This window comes from Miscanthus floridulus, chromosome 1 (assembly GCF_019320115.1).
Source record: "Miscanthus floridulus cultivar M001 chromosome 1, ASM1932011v1, whole genome shotgun sequence".
Taxonomy (NCBI): domain Eukaryota; kingdom Viridiplantae; phylum Streptophyta; class Magnoliopsida; order Poales; family Poaceae; genus Miscanthus; species Miscanthus floridulus.
This window is the reverse complement of record NC_089580.1, coordinates 37,520,080-37,538,957: the sequence shown is the minus strand read 5'-3', so window position 1 is coordinate 37,538,957 and position 18,878 is coordinate 37,520,080. Positions and strand designations below refer to the sequence as shown.

The 18,878-nt window shown below is 46.5% G+C and overlaps 1 protein-coding gene across 1 annotated transcript; it reads left to right on the top strand.

Annotated features, from left to right (window-relative positions):
• The first annotated feature begins 15,377 nt into the window (after window positions 1–15,377).
• On the top strand, window positions 15,378–18,395 carry LOC136484810 (uncharacterized). The gene is made up of 11 exons (XM_066481797.1): window positions 15,378–16,100; window positions 16,209–16,364; window positions 16,759–16,857; window positions 16,934–16,969; window positions 17,075–17,170; window positions 17,257–17,337; window positions 17,461–17,553; window positions 17,658–17,690; window positions 17,769–17,819; window positions 17,933–18,023; window positions 18,128–18,395. Exons 1-11 carry the CDS (start codon window positions 15,609–15,611, stop codon window positions 18,136–18,138), a joined length of 1,239 nt encoding a protein of 412 aa, XP_066337894.1. The 5' UTR covers window positions 15,378–15,608; the 3' UTR covers window positions 18,139–18,395.
• The last annotated feature ends 483 nt before the right edge of the window (window positions 18,396–18,878 follow it).

Here is an 18,878-nt window from a genome sequence, read left to right as displayed (position 1 = left end):
GAAAATGGTTGCTGAAACATTAAGTTTGGATCTACCTACTGTTAAAAAAATACTTGTTTAAAAAACACTCCAAATTATAGCAGAAAAAGTCACAGTTTTGCAGATAAATGTAGAGCATGATGACTGTTAGCCGTGTCAGTTTATGGCATGGTGAATGTACCTGCCATCCACGGTAGATAAGCCAATTCATGTTCTTTGCATCACGGTAACATCTTCAAGTCAAAGCTCGCTGCATGGAGCGTCTGCTGTGAAAGTAGATTTGCTTGTAGATTCGCTTTGCTTAAATGGATGATAAAGCTTTGGTGGTATATATGTTACCTTGAAAATGGTGACATATAAGTTAAATGGTACTGCAATTTCTTTTGCAATTTCATCTGGGTGCATGCTGTATGCGTTTAGTCTTCCAATGGCTATGTATTGTTGATGTGTATCTGAAATTGGTTAATGGTGATGGTAATTCATAATGTACCCTTTGTATTGGGTACAGATAATTGGCATACGATGGTGACGTAGTACCTTTGCTGTTTTGTGGTGCTTCCACAGAGGACCGATGGATGTACCGTGCTTTGAACAGGTGTGGCTGAAGCCTGTAATATGCATTAGATATTATATGAATATGTCAATAGATGACATGTCAGTAAAAAAAGATCATATTTTTTGGGGTACAATGCTAATGGTTCACCTATCTGGCAGCAAGACACTATTGTGTTTCAACCTATGTTCTAGAACTATAGTAATTAGGTGTGTTATTAGCAAGAAGGGAAGCCTTTTCTTTAAGGAAAGGGAAATACTATATCTTAACTGTAGAAGTATGTGGCCACCTCAAACTATGCATGAAGATATGATCGGAGATACATGCAGTAGACGATGCATTTGTCTCAGTACTGTCAAGAGTGATTTGCTTGAATACAGTACTGAGACATGGATTCATTCTATGATAAGACAAAATAATTTTGATTGACCTCATTTGCTATCTTATTTAGTGAAGCGGAAATTTCCTCAGAAAATAAAAATAGCTGATGGGAGCATTTGCTTTAATTTCTAGCAGGTTATGCACTATGTAAAAAAAAGTCAGATTTTGAACGTTTAAGGTTTAAATGAACCAGAAGTGTTCATTAAGCACATCGGTGACTTGGATTTCGAAAGGCATTAATATTAGTTGAAACTAATTAGAGTACCAGAACTGTCATTTGTCCAGTGCACGTAGCTCCTGCTTGCGCAGGGTCAGGGGAAGGGTCCGACCACTTGGGTCTTTTGTACGCAGCCTTTCCATGCATTTCTGCAAGAGGCTGTTTCCAGAACTTGAACCCATGACCTCATGGTCACAAGGCAGCAGCTTTACCACTGCGCCAAGGCTCCCCTTCTAAGACAAGCTAACATTCACAAATCATATTCCATTCATCATATATCAGCAGTTGCTTTGTGATATAGGATTACGGTTGTTCACTTCTTTTCCCATTTTTCAGATCAATCTAATCCTACAATATATGAATAAGTGAGAAGCTTTAAAGATAATAAGAGTGCAAAAAATCTGTGTGAAGTTACTGAAGCAGTAAGTATATATTGCAGTAAAAAACCCTAACAAATTTACCTGAGCAACCAATATCTTAAAATCTCAAATCACAGGCATCCATCAGACATAATCATAGGAGGGTATAGTTAAGGATTTAGCTACAGCAACGAATGAAAACAATTTTTGGATGCATTTACCATACTATATATGTCATCTCACTCGAAGAACAACAATTATTGATGCCTTTACCGTACTATTTATGTCATACATATGACTCGAAGAACAACAATTACTTTGGCAAAGAAGGAAACAATGGTTATCAGAAAAGTCAATAAGCTATGATGCCTTTTTCATTATCTTAATCAAGCATTGTATGTTTGAAAAGAAAAAATGGATGTTGTAACCCAATCAATCTGAATAATAATAGTAGAATAGAATAGAACCGGCAGTCCGGCACGTGAACGTGCATATGAATAACCAGAAGTTACAAATTCAGCAAGCAACACTATGACTATAGGTGGAAAGTGCAACGTAGATGAGGAAAATAGAAAGAAAAATAGGAGTTTAGCCCACCAGTCTGAACAACAGCAACCTGCGATTTGTAGGAGCAACAAAAGTGTCTATTGGATCTTTGAAACAAATGAGAAGCACCCCAGATGTAGGGAATATAGACCTAACAAAAAAAGACACGCATATGAGCCGACGCTGCAGAGCAAAAAAAAAGAAACAGAAACTGCTTAACAACAATGTATATTAGCAAAACCTTTCATAAGTAGGAATGCATCACATGAATTGGCATATGCCTAGAACAGCCTTTCATAAGCAAAGAGGCTTTCAGCGTAATTTTAGTGATACACAGCACACCCACACCATCAGCATATAATGAGCATGTGTTTAGATTGCAAACAGCGAAATGTGTTTAGATAGCAAACAGTGGAATGTGTTTAGAGGGAAAATAAATTGATTAAAAAAACATTAGAGCATTTTAGAGGTCTCGGTAATTTGGCCAGCATCATTTGTTCATGAACTTGGAGCTTGAAGGCATGATCAGAAATGAGTTACTCTCATAAATCGCATAATCTAAGTAACAGGTCATGCCTACTATGGTAGTACCTCACAAGCGAATGAACATCTTGATACCCTCTTTGCCTACGCCTATCAATAATGCCCTTGAAAAGCAGTAGCCTATTGGGGCTTCACCCGTATAATCTGATACTAATCTTCCTTCTGTATCTGTCTAGATAGATGAATGGACAACATTAAGATCGTTTCCCCATGATGAACTCATCAAGGTTTCGAAGATCAGTGGAAGAACACATGCATTTCATTTACAACCATCAATTTTCTGAAGCTTTCTGATTATTTGCAGGAATCCTCATCAATGCGAGGTACAGTTAAATAAACAATTATCTCGAATAGTACTATGAAAAGTGTTAAACAACAGATTTGGTATTTTTCCTATGTTCTACACAGTAAACAATCACTGCACAAAAATTATCATACACATGTTTTATACAATTTTTGCTCTCTATTAAAATAACAAAAATCATCAATTAAAGGCACTTGAACTACACCTCAATATTTCTCTACAGAACATGCATGGCATATATTTTTCACAGAAAGTACATCTCAAGAATAGATCAACCAAATTGGAATCATATTTTTCTGATGTATATTCTATTTATTAAGCATTTTCCAAGAAACAGCAAATACAAGAATTAAATAAAACCCTATACAAAAGTATCACAAAAACCACATGTAATATTTTTAACAGATAGATCTAGTTACAAGAAACCTAGCAAAATTTATTTCATCAATTTTGGAGCAATATAACTCGAGATATACATTTTACAAGCTTTTTAATCAATTTTTGAAATCATTTTAGAAATCCTTTTCTTTAAAACTGAAATTCTACCGAACCCTAATCTGCTAGGTGCACACGGTGCAGTGCACCCAGAGGTGCTGCCACGTGGGACCCACGGTCAAGCCGGGCCCACGCGTCAGCCGGAGCCGAGGCAGGGGTCGTCGTTGACCGGCCGGCTTTCGCCGTCGGTGAGCTCGCTGGCGGTGAGGTCACCACCAGCGGCTTCCCGCTACGAGGCGGACCCGATGCGCCAAGAGCGGGCACTGGAGGAGCTCGGAAGCGAGCTCGCCGGCGCGCATGGGGAGGCGCGCACGAGGTTCACAAGGGCAAGGCGGTGCTAACGCGCGCGAAATCGGAAGGAGAAAGGGAGCGAAAAGGGGGAGGTCCATGGAGCCGTGCTGCTCCGGCGAGCAATAGCGGCCGGCTCGAGCCTTACCACGTCGAAAGGAGACGAGCAAAAGCTGCGCGATGCCGGGGCGAAGGTGTGGCGAAGATGTAGCGAGCTCTGGTGGTCAGGCATGGCCGGGACGGCTACTCCGGCGATGGCGCGTGGCGGAGCGAGTGTGCTGCGGCTGCTGCTTGCACTGGCGAAAGAGAGGGCGAAGTGGAGGGGCGAGTGGGGAGCGCGGCGCGGTCGGGCAGGTGAAGGCGAGCGCGTGGGCGCTCGCGGGGGCCACCGGGACGGCCAGGTCGGTGGTGCCGCGTGGCGAGCTCGCCGGCGCATGGCAGCCACGCGGCTTGCGCTTCCTGGCGCGGTCGGACGCAGGCGCGCGGCACGGGCGAGCGGGCGATCGAGCGCGGAGGCAGGCCGGGCCGGCCTGTGCTGCTGGGCAGAAAGGGAGGCGGCGGCCCATTAAGGATGAAAATGTGATTTTCCCTTTTTATTTTCTTCACCAAATCCATTCATATAAAATTTTGAACCTTTTCAAAGCAGTTTCAAAAGTTGGACCCAAAATAGAAGTTGCTCAAAAAAATGTACTCTATAACTTTGCTTTAATGACCAAAGTCAAATTCTTGCTAGATTTTGAATTATAAAATTAAAGTCAATTAAATTTCAAAACCCTATTTTGGAAGATTATTTTTAAAAGAAAAATTTGGCAAAAATTTAAATATAAACTTTGCTCCAAATTGTATCCTAAATATTTATAAGCTATCTTAGTGATCAAACCAAAAAATCATATCACCCAAACATGAGCATGGCATTTCAAATAGTTTAAACATGATGAATTTCAATTTAATTTCAGTACCACATGAAATGACACTTCCTTTCTTTAGAATGGAATGCATAGATGCTGCTTATGCATAATGAAATGATGATTATGCTCATGAGATGGAATGTTAATGCATGCTTAACACCGAGGTGTTACAAAGTTTTTGGAACTAAACAGGGCGATGTTTCAGGTTTACTGAAGATGAGTTACGCAGATTTTATGTCGCTGCAAATGGTGACTTTTCAAGTTTACTCTCTTCGGTTAAGAAGACAATTCGTTGGAGGGAGACGTTTCACATACTTACATTGCAAGAACTTGATAAATGGTCTCACTTAGTCTTTTGGAATGGATTTGACACGATGCTGCAGCCTTGTTTAGTAATTCGTCTCGGACTTGCATGCTCCAGCATACCGCCTCATGATAGACCCCGTTTCGGGCAAGCAGTAGGTAATTTCCCAAACTGTTCTGTCTATAAATTTATTTATGTTCTTGATGATTATCGTTCTCTACGTGATAATGTCACTATGGCCTCAAAGTTTACTGCTGGGAAGTCAAACTCACATGTAGGGTGGGCAATGTTTTTCCTGCTTGCAGTAATCTGCTTCTTTCAATAGATCTTTTCTGCTAGCAACATATCTTCTATGAGTGGAACTCTTAGGCTCAGTTTAGCATTATAGTGATTTTCAAAAACATATCCTTTGTTTCTTTTTTTTTGGTATAGGCCTATTGGAATTAGTTGAAAACATTGACAGGGAGCGTCATCCCATGCCGGGCGTGGGGGCGCCTGCCTCTGGCCATGTCTTTGGAACTGGCGCAACCGCCGGACGCTGTGCCGGTGGCGGCGACGGAGACGGAGCTGGAAAGACTTAGGGGGTACCTGGAGGTTTCCCAGGCCATGCTCGAGGCGGTGGAACGGGAGATGTAGGCCGTTCACGACCAACAGGTTGCCACAGACGGCCGGGTGGCTGGTGAGTTCTCCGCCCGTTGTTCTAATTCGACTGCTTCTTTTCATTTTCTTACTTGTCCCATTTGTGTGTTGGGCAGAGCTGGAGGTAGAGCTACTGGGGATCCAGGAGGCCACGTATGCCGCAGCGGGGTACGTTCATGTCCGCGGCGGGAGCCAGGAGGAGCACCTCCTTGACATCCCCAACCGCTTGCGGGACGCGGTGGAGTTTGGTGTCCACCGTGGGGCAGCGGTGGCCCTGACGGTGGCGCATGTGCGGTCGGGGCACGTGCTCCACCACCTGGTGGGGCTCCCAGAGGGCCAGGAGCTAGCCAACCATGACGGGTCTCGGGAGGACTTTGAGGAGGCATCGGACGCCGTTGTCGATCTGGTTCCCGCCGAGGGGATCGTCGAGGAGGCCACCGGCGGCCTGGGGCCTTGAGCGGCCGCCAACATCAAGGTTGAGCCCTGCTGACCGGTGCTCCTTTGCCCAGCCCCAAGGACGTCGACGTCGAGGCCACCTTGATCCCTGCCTAGGATAGACTCTCGTATTTTGCATCAGCAGAAATATTGTAAAAAAGATCTATCATCTCTTAACGAATTGTGCCTTTTGTTAGCGTGAGTTACCGTGTGTTTTTAATGATGTGTGACCGTTCGTCGGGTCATGGTGCGAGCGTAGCCCTGAAGGGTTGAGATGGCGGACTAGAGGGAGGGTGAATAGTCTTTTTCTAAAATTAATCGCGTCGGCTAACCAATATAAATGCGGAATTAAAACAATCAGTCTAGCCAAGACTACACCCCTTTATATATGTTCTCTAGCACCTTCCAAAGATACTAATCAAGCAACAAAGGTGCCGGGCTAGCTAGAGCTCACCTAACCAATGCTAGGAGCAAGGTCACACAAACCTATGCCTCTAGTACTTTAAGCAACAAGGGAGCTCCTACACATGCTAGTAAGCAAAAGCACAAAGCTAACTAAGCTCACTAGCAGTGCTCAATAACAAGGCAACCAATGCCTAATTAGAGAGCGCAAATACTTAGCTACACAAACTAAGCAATGTGACTAACAAGGTTACTAAAACCAAATTAGCCACGCAAGGGAGCTACTTCTATGCTACACAAGCAAGAAGGTAATTAGCAAGCTACACAAGCTATCTAATTACAAGAGCAACTACACAAGATTAATATGTATAAAAGTAATTGCAAGCTTGTGTAATGGGGATGCAAACCAACAGGAAGAACAAGGTTGACACGATGATTTTTCTCCCGAGGTTCATGTGTTTGCCAACACGCTAGTCCCTGTTGTGTTGACCGCTCACTTGGTGGTTCGACGGCTAATTAGCATCACCCGCTAAGCCCGCACATCGGGCGCCGCAAGAACCTACCCCTTGAGTGAGGGTAGCTCAATGACACACTTTACTAGAGTTGCTCTTCGCGGCTCCCGCGGGGCGAGCACAATGCCCCTCACAAGCACTTCTCTGGAGCGCCGCATAACCTTCTTGCGCGCTTCGACGGAGACCACCACCAAGCCGTCTAGGAGGTGGCAACCTCCAAGAGTAACAAGCACCACCGGCTTGCAACTTGATCACCTAGTGCCACTCGATGCAACCTCACGATGCAATCGCACTAGAATCGCTCACTCACACAATCGAATGATCACTATCAAGTATATGTGTGATGGAGGGCTCCTAAGCACTCTCAAGCATGGACACAAAGTCCCCCAAGGTGCTCAGCATCTGCCATGGCCGAGGGCCACTTCTATTTATAGCCCCAAGGGCTAAACTAGCCGTTACCCCTTCACTGGGCAACGGTCGGGCCGACCGGACGCTCCGGTCGTGTTGACCGGACGCTGGACCTCAGCGTCCGGTCGCTCGTAGACGACCACGTGTCCCGGTTCCAATGGTCACTTGACTTGATCGGACGCAGCAGCACACAACTGACCGGACGCTGAACCCCCAGCGTCCGGTCATTTCTAGTAAGCTCCCGAGCATGACCGGACGCGTCCGGTCGAACGTGATCGGACGCAGCCAGCGTCCGGTCACACTCCAACTACTGCGTCATCGTACGTTAGCCTGACCAGACGCAGCCTTCCAGCGTCCGGTGCATTCAGATCCAGCATCCGGTCAGTTGACCGACGTCGGCATTTTCACGACCAACTCATTTTTACTTCTAACTTCTTCACCCTTGCACTAATGTGCTAACCACCAGAATTTGCATCCGGCACAATAGAAAATAGACATTCCATTTTCCCGAAAGCACTGAATCCATCTCAACCCTGCAAACACCACCGCCTTTGTAAATGTGCCAACACCACCAAGTGTACACCACCATGTGTATGTGTGTTAGCATTTTCACAATCATTTCCCAAAGGATGTTAGCCACTCAACTTGCCACGCCACTCGATCCTAGCGACAAATGCAAAGTTAGATCACTCGAGTGGCACTAGATGATCGATATGCAAACAAGTTTGCCCCTCTTGATAGTACGGCCATCTATCCTAAACCCGGTCATAAACTTCTCTACACACCTATGACTGGTGAAATGAAATGCCCTAGGTTATACCTTTGCCTTGTGCATTCCATTCCATCTCCTCCAATGTCGATGCAACACATGCACCAACACGATCAACAATGATATGATCCACTTCATATCATCACATGATCATATTGGTTCATCGATCTTGACTCTACTTGCTCTTCACCGTTGCCATCGTCCATCGGCGCCAAGTCTTGCTCAAGCTTCACCGCCACGCGGTCCATCACTCCAAAGCCTTCAACTTGCCCTTCACGCTTGCAACCGGTCCATCAAGCCAAGTCTTGTCTTGATCTTCTCCACCTTGATCACATGACTCAATGTCATGTCTCATGTGCAATAAGCTCCTTCATCATCACATGTGTGAGCTTTGCAACATCTCCAAGCCATTTTTACCTTCATGGCATATGTTGCTCACACATATGTACCTGTGGACTAATCACCTGTGTATCTCACATAAACATAATTAGTCCACCTATGTTGTCACTCAATTACCAAAACCAAACAAGGACCTTTCAAGCCCTTGAGCCCCTGCTCGTTGTAGGGGTCCGATCGGGAGGCCTCTCGTCTTTGGTTCAGCCCCTCGCACGTTCCTTCGCATAACGAAGGGGGTGAGCCAGATCATGCTATCCTCGATGGACGAACCATGGTGCTCAGTGAGCTATTAGTAGGTAGGTTTGAGTGGAGCCCCGGTCCCATCCGTTGGGCGCCGGCTAGTGGTCAAGCTGGTGATGCACTCCAACTTCCCGATGGCCGATTCATATAGTTCCCGGGGCCGTCTGACCGGTCTCGAGGGCTCGATGCCTTCCACCAAGGAATACCATGAATCTATTATCCATCAGAACTCAAACATGGGTCAGAATGCCCTCGGTGCCTGCGCTAGGGTACTGGCCGCTAGTGTGCCCATCCCTTGCCACCCCTGACTCTAAGTCATCCTAAGGCGGTTGTCGAACCCCTAGTGGGCCAGCCTTCGAACCCCTGGATCGTAAGATGGGCCGTAGGGGTGTCTATAGCCCTGTATCTCGTACTTACCTGTCGAGGCCCACGTCTGGCTTGTGTAGGTGGAATGCGCCCGAGACCTGCATAGTAATGGAATAACGGTAGGCGTGGAGAGCGAGGCGAGCGACACGGTGTGATGGGATAGTTTTGCAGGAAATGCGTGTGCGGTTACCGAAGAGTTTGGGAATCGTGGGGAGCATACCGGGTGTCGCAATTAATGCGGGTGGTTCGGTTGCTGCGCGTCCCCGTTTTTAAGCAGCCTTCGTCACGCTCGAGTTTTTCATCTGCTAGAGCAGGAGAGAAAGAGAGAAGGGCTCACCCAAACTCTGCTGCCGCCGCCACAGTTGCTGGAGTGATCTCCCCCATCCCTGTCGATGGAACCGTGGCCGCGTTCTTCCTTCACCAAGAGGGAAGCGTTGCGGCTCGTCGAGGAGGGGTTCCTCCGCCCTTGGCTAGATGGTGGCGCGCAGTCGGCGTGGGCCATCCCTGGCAAAGAAGATGTGTCGAAGTGTCCCACCGGCTATGTTGTGAGCTTCGTGCTTTTCCACAAGCAGGGCCTCGGGTCGCTGGCGAGCAACTTCTTCCGCGGCCTCCTTCACCATTACAAGATCGAGCTGTAGAACCTGAACCCCAACTCAGTTCTACAGATGGCGGTCTTCATGGTGCTGTGCGAGGGCTACTTGGGTATCAAGCCCAACTTTGCCTTGTGGAGACACTTTTTCTCTGCCTCCGTCTTCCTCAAGACGATGAAGAAGGGGGAGATGGTACCGGTGCCCATTGGCAGCTGCTCAATCTAGGTGCGCTAGAGCCGGCAAGATGGGTACATCGCCATGAAGGGCATGTCATCTAATAAGGGGTGGCACCACAAATGGTTCTACCTTAGGAATGACGCCGAGGCGCCCCTGCCGGCGTTCACCGGCCGTTCTTTCATGGTCACGCCGGAGCACTAGGGTTAGGGCCCCCTGAAAGCTCTAGTTTGGTTTTGGTGAATTGATGAAACCCTTAGTACTAACCTAGTTTATCAAAGTGATTATGAGATAGGTAGCACTACTCCAAGTGATGAAGAAATGGTGACGACCATGATGATGGTGATGATCAAATGCTTAAACTTGGAAAAGAAGAAAGAGAAAAACAAAATGCTCAAAGCAAAGGTATAAATTATAGGAGCCATTTTGTTTTAGTGATCGAGACACTTAGCGAGTGTGATCACATTTAGGATCGATAGCCGTACTATTAAGAGGGGTGAAACTCGTATTGAAATGTGGTTATCAAAGTGCCACTAGATGCTCTAATTCATTGCATATGCATTTAGGATCTAGTGGAATGCTTACACCCTTGAAAATATTTGTGAAAATAAGCTAACATATGTGCAAAAAGTGATACACTTGGTGGTTGGCACATTTGAGCAAGGGTATGATACTTCACCGGCGAAGTGTAGTGCGGATAGTTCGACGGTGCCACCGGCGCCCAAGACAGAAAAGACGAAGGTCACTGTAAGTGACTGGACGCTGGTCTCTGTTGGACCAGCGCGTCCGGTCAGTAGCAGCAGTGAGCGCGTGGTCTCGGTCTTTGACTGGACGCTGGTGCTAAAAGTGACCGGACACTGGCAGGGTGCGTCCGGTCAATGCTGACGTACGCTGACGTGGGGCGCACAGAGGAGACATTGAGTGACTGAACGCTGGGAGAGTCCGGTCGAGCATGACCGGACGCGTCCGGTCATGAATTCTCGCGTTTGGAACCTTACTAGAAATGACCGGACGCTGGAGTCCAGCGTCCGGTCACTTTCTAGCGGACCGTCCAATCATCACTTGACCATTGAGATCGGGCGATCGACATTTGAAGAGAGGGGACACGTGGCATGCATCGCACGACCGGACGCTGAGGTCCAGCGTCCGGTCAATATGACCGGAGCATTCAGTCACCCCGTGTTGTACCCAGTGAAGGGGTACAACGGCTCTATTTCGTAGGGGCTTCTATTTAAGCCTCATGGTCGACTCAAGCTCACTCACTTGGCCATTTTCATTAACATAGCAACCTTATGAGCTTAGCTAAAGTCCTCTCACTCATCTCCATCATTGATCCATCATCATTGTGAGATTGGGAGAGAATTCAAGTGTATTGTTTGAGTGATTGCATCTAGAGGCACTTGGTATTCGTGTTTCGCTGCGGGATTTACTTGTTGCTCTTGGTGGTTGCCACCACCTAGACAGCTTAGTGCAGCGGAGGAGGATTGGCATGAGTTGTTGATTGTTCGTGGCCATCTCCGATGATTGTGAGGGGATTTGTACCTTCCCCAGTGGAGCGCCAAAAGGTAACTCTAGTGGATTGCTCGTGTCATTGAGTTACCTCACTTGTGGGTAGATTCTTCCGATGTCCAATTGTGTGGATGAGGTTCATGCAACACCTCTTAGCCACCGAACCACCAAGTGTTGGTCGACACAACAGGGACGTAGCGTGTTGGCAAGCACGTGGACCTCGGGAGAAAATCGGTTGTCTCTTGCTCTTTTGTATTCTCTCAGTGATTGATTAAGTATTCATCTTGTGATTGGTTCACTACTCTACGTGATGGCATAATCATCCTACTCACTCATTTATATTCTTGCAAACTAGTTATGGCAAGCTCTTTAGTGTAATTAGAATTGAGAGCTTGCTTTGCTAATTAAGTTCATCTAGTGGAGCTCTTTAGAGTAACAAGGTTGAGAGCTCTTAGTGAGTAGTATCATAGCAAGTTGTGTGACTAGCAATCATTGCAACTAGAATTATTGGATAGGTAGCTTGCAACCCTTGTAGAGCTAGAGCAACTTTGCATTTCGCTATTTGTCATACTAATCAATTTGCTCTAGTTGGTTTGTAGATTTTTAAATAGGCTATTCACCCCCCTCTAACCATATTAGGACCTTTCACCCCCTCCCCGCTGAGGAGTGGAAGAAGATTGCCTCTCTTCTCTAGGCGGTCAAGCGCTTGGTGAATGTGGGGGTCACCGGGGCTGGAGTCATCGCCGTGTTCCACACTCGGAGGGTGCTGCCGCTGATGCGGTGGGCGCGCAGCTTGGACGAGATGGTTCTTGGTGTATCCCTTGAAGGGACGGTGTCTGATCGGGGGAGGTCAGCCGCAAGGAGATCAAGAAGTGCATCAGGTTGGCGCTCGGGAGCGCCCTCGACGACACCATGTTTGATGTCCATCCACCGATACAGCCCGATGAGGACTTTATCGAATTGGTGAGTGCTTTCCCCCTTTTTCCTCTCCTTGGATTGGCATTGCTCCTTCTTCTTCTTCTTCCCCTGACCTGCAATTTGGGAATTGTAGGGGAACCTCTGCATTGTCCCTAACAGCCACCCTCCTCTTCCTAAGGACGTGGCCCGACATGCGGCGAACTGGACCCATGCTGAGGGGGTGAAGAAGCAAAAGGATAAGAAGACGCGAAAGAGAAACATCAAGGCCAAGAAGAAGATGGAGCGCGACCAGCACCGAAGGAGGCAGTGGGCCACCGACGAGGCGGAGGAGGATGACGACGATGATGAGGAGGGTGAAGAAGAGGAGGGGGCCCAGTCCTATGACTGGCTGGACTCCCTGGCCAAGGAGGAGGAGGAAAAGGAGCATTTTGGGGGAGGTGAGCCCCCGAGGTAGTCAGGGTTGGCCCGCCCTGAGGCGAAGGAAGCGAGGGATCTAGTGGGGGTAGGTGAGCCCCCGAGGCAGCTAGAATCTGCCCGCCCTATCCTTGTCTACCTTAATATATCTTACCCTGTTAGGTCTAGGACCGCATTAATTGCTTAGCCCTGCCTAGACCGGTAGCAGTCGGTGATTTCTGGTCACCGACAATTATAGGTGGTTACCTAGATACTCAACTATGGATACTATCATGGAAATAACCAAGTGTTGATGGATAAATAGAGACTGAGCAGAATGTGTAGTGGGCAACCAGACAGGGTTCTAGGGTGTTCGTAGTTTCTGCCTGTGTCGGTTAAGGACCGATCATTGCTCGTCCCTCTTGTCATGTTGAACACATGCCTCACACTTAGCTGGCCGGATAAGTCATTCTGACCGCGAAGCTAGTGGCACTATTCGAGCCAAGATCGACCTGATGGGCACGCGTATTGGAGCTGGATAGGGGACGACAGGGGTACGAAGAGTGAGCCCAAGGGTAGGTGTGTCCTGATTCCTAGCAGTCAGGCGGTCCCTGGGTATTGTGGTCCCTATTTGTCCCATGACTTTATCGGAATAGTGCCATTTGTGATCTAAGCGACCCTGACGAGGGAAGCGTGGTTTGTGTATGGAATAAATCGCCAGCTGGTTAGGAATCGATTCGAATCGTCATTGCTCCTGGACAGTGAGCACTTGACTCGAGCTAGGGCATCATAGTAATGATGATGGAACATGGATGGTTATGTGGATTAAGTTGGAAGTGCTAAATCTGAGATGGTAACTTGGATGTTAATGGTTAATCAAGTGATTGCTTTAGCATAGGTGCTTACCTAGACTAATAGGTTATAATAAAGATGCTGCAAAAGTACTTAAAATGGTTTATTCATGATAACTTATGCTTTCCGCAAATGAGTCAAGCTAGCCCACCAAAAGAAAGCCTTGCATACTCCTTGGTGTCGCTTTATTTCTGTTTAAGTCGAGTAAGTCTGGCTGAGTATATTCTCGTACTCAGGGCTTTGTTTCCATTGTTGTTGCAGATGGTCAAATGTACTATGGTTACTGCATCCACTGTCTCTACCTAGCTATGGACGACAACTAGGACCAAGGGCGTGCTCATTCCTTACGTCTTATCTACTGCTTTTGTGGGACTTGATCACTATATGACACTGTATCTGAACTAAGTGTGCTTGTGTGGTTCGAGAACTAATTGCTTCCGCTACTTATGATGAACTTGGTTTGTAATAACTTTATGTTCTAAACTCTGATATATTCGAATGAAGTTGCGAACTTTATGTAACATATGAATAGTGCTGCTAAACTTGTACGATCTTGGCTTGTATGTTGGATGGTTTGAAATCCTTCGTGATTTCACGGACTACCGGGTTCATATGGACTTAAGTATGTTAATTTATCTGTGTCGGTAGGTGATTTTCTTACTTAAGCCTGTATGAATTGGTCGGTTCTGCCACAGAAACCGGCCCTAAACCTTAGGCGATTTGATGGATCATAGGCTATTAATGCCTTTAGTTGGGTATGGCTACTATCGGTACCCGACAATAATCTTGTGTGTGGCAATGTTGGTTCACAGTTCAATTTGAGCCCCTTCGATGTCTTTCTTAACTGGTTTGCTGTAGTAGGGCAATGTGATTTCTCATTAGTGTAAGTTAAAGTTGTCAACCACAAGGCCACAACACACTGACTTGAATGGTTTCAGCTCCTTACATAGTTCATACGTTGCGCTATGATAATCCTTTGCATTGGGCGCACCGACTAGCATTTTTCTCGAGAGAGCGGAGTGCTCTCTGCGCCGGCCCCTCCCCATCTAGAGTTCTAGAGGCTAGACCAACTTTTCCTCCTCCCTCGCCAACCTCATCATCCAAAACCATGGTTGCCCTTTCCTTCCATGTGGGAAGCTTGGCGCCCTGCTTTGCTTTTGCCTTTCCCTTCCTTTTCCACTCCCAGCTTACCACCACCTTTCCCGTGCCATTTCCACTCCTACCTTACACCAAGTGTAGGTGGCCGCTAGTGAACACAACGCCGAAAGCCATGGAGAGCAAGCGAAAGGTGAAGAGCGGGTCGTACTCTAGCGAGATGCGATGAAGCACTAGTATGATGTTCAAGTCATGGGCTAGGAAGAGATGTGGGAGCATGGAGGGCGTCTACAACGACGAGCTTGATGGCGGGACCACCGACATCAAGCTTAATGGCGAGGGAGAGGCAAAGGGGCGTCGGCGATGATGGGAGCGTGAAGGGTGTCCTTAGTGGCAGAGGTGTGTATGGGGTGGCATCGACAGGGGGGGGGGTCCATCATGCGGGAGAGATATTTCTTCCCGAGCCAATTGGATGATGACAAGTGGAACATCTACAGAAATAAACGGTGGGTTAACCCAGACCGTAAAATGTAGATCATACGGTGCACATTAATTTTGCGTGGGGAGATATTTCTTTTTTTTATTGAGGGACGTGGGGAGATATTTCTTTCCAAGCCAACTGAACGATGACACGCAGGTTTGTTAAGAAAAAAAAGAAACAACAAGAGATGGGCCAACAAAATAGAAAAGAAGAGCGGCCCACGATCCCAGCCAGTTGAGAGGAACGCGGGCTATGTGAGTGGCCCGTTGGGTGAGCGCACCGCCTCATCAGCCCATACATATAAGGGGGAAGTCGGAGTTTGCGAGTCACATTGCGGCGGCGGCGGCGGCCTCTTTTGTTTTCTCATCCTGCCCGGCGGATCCCCAAAATCAATCCCGACATCCTCGCCGGCCAAACCAGACGCCGCCTCCCGGCCCGCCGACTCTCCCCACGCTCTCCTCCAAGCCAATCCCTTACCCGTCCACGCTTTTACTCGAAGCGCGGAGAAGTCCCGAGGTTAGGGTTTCCTGATTCTACTTGGATTAGGATCTGATGTCGGCACGGGGTCCTGCGCGCGGAGCTAGCGGCTTGCGTGAATCCGGATCCGGAGCTGCTGGTGGTGAGGCTGATGGAGAGAGGCGACAGAGCGTTCGACTCCGCGTTCGCCCTCTGACCATCGGGGGAGATGCCATGGTGGGGGAGAAAACAGGAGATGCCATGGTGGGTGAGAAAACAAGCGCATGGACGGGTAAGAAGAAGGCAAAGGTCCAAAGCGCACCTACTTCTGAGGGTGTCGACATGACTGCTCCTATGATCAGCACTGAACCCGGACCAGAACAAGGAGCGGGGCGAGTTGAAGGCTTTGATTGGAAGCAGGTCGAAGGCTATGATTGGACCGATGCTGATGTCAATGTGGAAGTCGATTCCTTTTTTAATTACTTCGGCCTTCCTGACTTAGATGATGACTTTTGGGTTTTAAACGATGACCAACAGACTGAACAAGTCCAAAAACGCCTCGCCATAGCTCACATCAGAGCTCACAAGGTAACCATATAGTACATCGGATGTGTACAATTCTGCTTTCCGCACTTGCATCTGTTTAATATACCCCTTATGCCTTGCCTTGCTTTTGCTTTTGCCGATATATCAAAGGGTGCTGGGCTGAACGATGCACAGTTGTTGTCCATACTCGAACAAGATGGGCCTTTCCGACCTTACGAGCGTTATCCCAAGTGGACCTTCGACGTCGAACGCTCCAAGATTGCTGGATTCCAGGACTACCAGCGTCTCATTCTCCTTAATGATCATGTATGTAACACTTAGGCACTACTATTTCTCAGATCCATTCTTGCTGCTAAGCCCACGTCATCGCATTTTTAGTTCGAGATGCATTCTGTTTTGAGCCACATTAAACAGTCTGTGTTGCTCTGGATCATCTATATTCGCTCAAGGCTTTGAAATGGAGTGGTGCCTTGTCTATGTGGCTCTTTGCAAGGGCTGTTGTCGTAAGTTGTCTCCCTGTCAATGCAGAATTGACAGAGCTAATGCAGTGGGAGTGGGACATCCATAAATAAATTACACCCAGCAGTTATAAGTTGGCACCGGATTTACTTCTTTTCCCCATGTCTTTGGTGCCCACCACTTGTGCTATCAGTAGTGACGAAACAAAATGTGTAATTGTTATTTTTTTTTCTTCGTGCAGCGTTACCAAGACTGGTCTTATTATTACAATGCCTTTAGTACACTTGAGAGTGATCAACAATTTGTCCGCTTGTGGGAAAAGCTATTAGATAAAACCAAGGTATAAGCGATGTTATTGATTATGCACTTCTGGTCATATGCCAATTTTGTTTTGATAACCTTTTTGTCACATGCAGTGGCTTCAACATTACCACAAACTCACACCGCAAGAGGTACACAGCCCCTAAAATTCTCTTGTGGTTAATAGGCTTGTTGAATGTGTTCGATGCTATCTCAGTCTTCACACCCTAAAGTGGTTTCATTTATTTTTTGTTTAGCGGAGGAAAATGGGCCGTGTGACCTACTATCACGCAGCGAAGATTAAAGCAGATTACCCCCAAATTTATTCGAGGTTACTTGGTCCTTTCTTATTGGTAACGATCCTAGCTCCTCAACATATTAATGTGTTGGATATTGCAAGTGATAGTATTCGACAATTACATATCTCTTTTCTTTTCAGGAATTTTTGGATAGTGTTAGGAGTGATCATTTTTATGCTCGTCTCTATTTTGAGATCTGGAAACGGGTTGCTAAGCAGAAGGTTTGGATTTTTGTCTGAATATGCAGAACTAAGAAATTTACAGTGCTTTTTTTTTTTCAATTTGTTCTGGCTTTATATGTTTATTAATCACAGGGTCATTTTTTCCCCTTGAACATTGTTTAGATGAATTTCAAAGATGCTTTGGATGAAGTGAAGGACAAAGCCATGTGGCCCTTCCAGTGGCCTGAAGTGAATGCTGAGCTAGAAAGTGATAATGTAAGTCTAAGTCGCCCTTGTTCACAGGCGTCATTCGCTTATATATTGAAATTTATTCTCTGTCCTATCCCCAGTGCCTAATTCTTTCATATTTTTCTCTCCAGTATAAAACATGTGTGGATGGCATAGATAAAAATGTAAGCTATTTTTTTCTTGGAGATCAGTGTCCAACTGGAAATTTTCTTTGCACTAAAGCAATTCTTGTCTGTATGTAGCTTGAAGAAGGTGAAGCTTATTGGTTGATCTTCGAGGCTGTCAGAAAACTTGTTAGTTGATTCTTTTTTTCTTTTGAGATTTTAGATGTACCTTTATTCTGGTTTTTAATGTGTTCCAAATATTTGCTTGACTTCGCTTATCTGGAAGCTAAATTCATTTGCAGGTTCTAAGGCTCAAGACCTATTATGAATATGCCAAAAACAAGTTGGATATTGCAGACAAAATGGGTTTGATACGCTCCAGCCCCCACACAAGTATGTAAATTTTGTTAAGAATCATGTCAGATTACATGCTTATTATTCAACAAGACCAGACTACCCGGGGGATTCTAACATAGCCTGTATAACTCTACTTTTAGGCTCTACCTGACGGAACAGTATGGAGGCCGCCACTGCAAAAATCAGGGAGGTCAGGAGATGATAGCAAAGGAAGGGTGGGCCTTTGATGTTGATCTGGCCTTTGATGTTGATCTGTGCTAAACCCTAAAAGGGATCCAGTGTTTATTTGATGGTTTAAGTTGAGTAGCTTCCTTGGATATACTGGAAATGCATGTTCCAAGTGTTTGTGTTAATCTTCATCCGTTGTGCGACTGCTATTTTTATGTTAATCTGTTTTTTTCTGTGCTATCACCCGTTGTGCGACTACTACTTTTTAAAATTTAGTTTGCTTTTAGTTTGCTTTTCTGAATTTTAGCCCCTTGCGTGTTATTGCGTCTCTAGTTTAGACCTTATCCTCGGTTCCTAGTATTTTTTTCTTTTGACGGGCTTCCTCGCTCACTTTGCTACAAATAAAAAAGAAAAAAAAGAGCTGGAGTACGCAATTCCGATTTCACATGCCGTAGTGCTGTTGCATTTGTCCATAGGTCGTGCAGATTAGGTGAACTATTCGTGGAGCTCACTGTACTTTTTATTCCGTGTTGGAAGAAATCATGGCGGATAGCTAGCTGTACGTACTTGTGGCCTGAAGATGCAGAAAAAGAAATAGAATCGATCATGATGCTGTTTCGTTCAGTAAAATCGGCGTTGCTGCAGGGAACAACGCAACAGAGCAGCAAGCTGCTGATGGACAAGAACGTTCGTCTCGCAATTTACATCTAAACTGTGCAATTA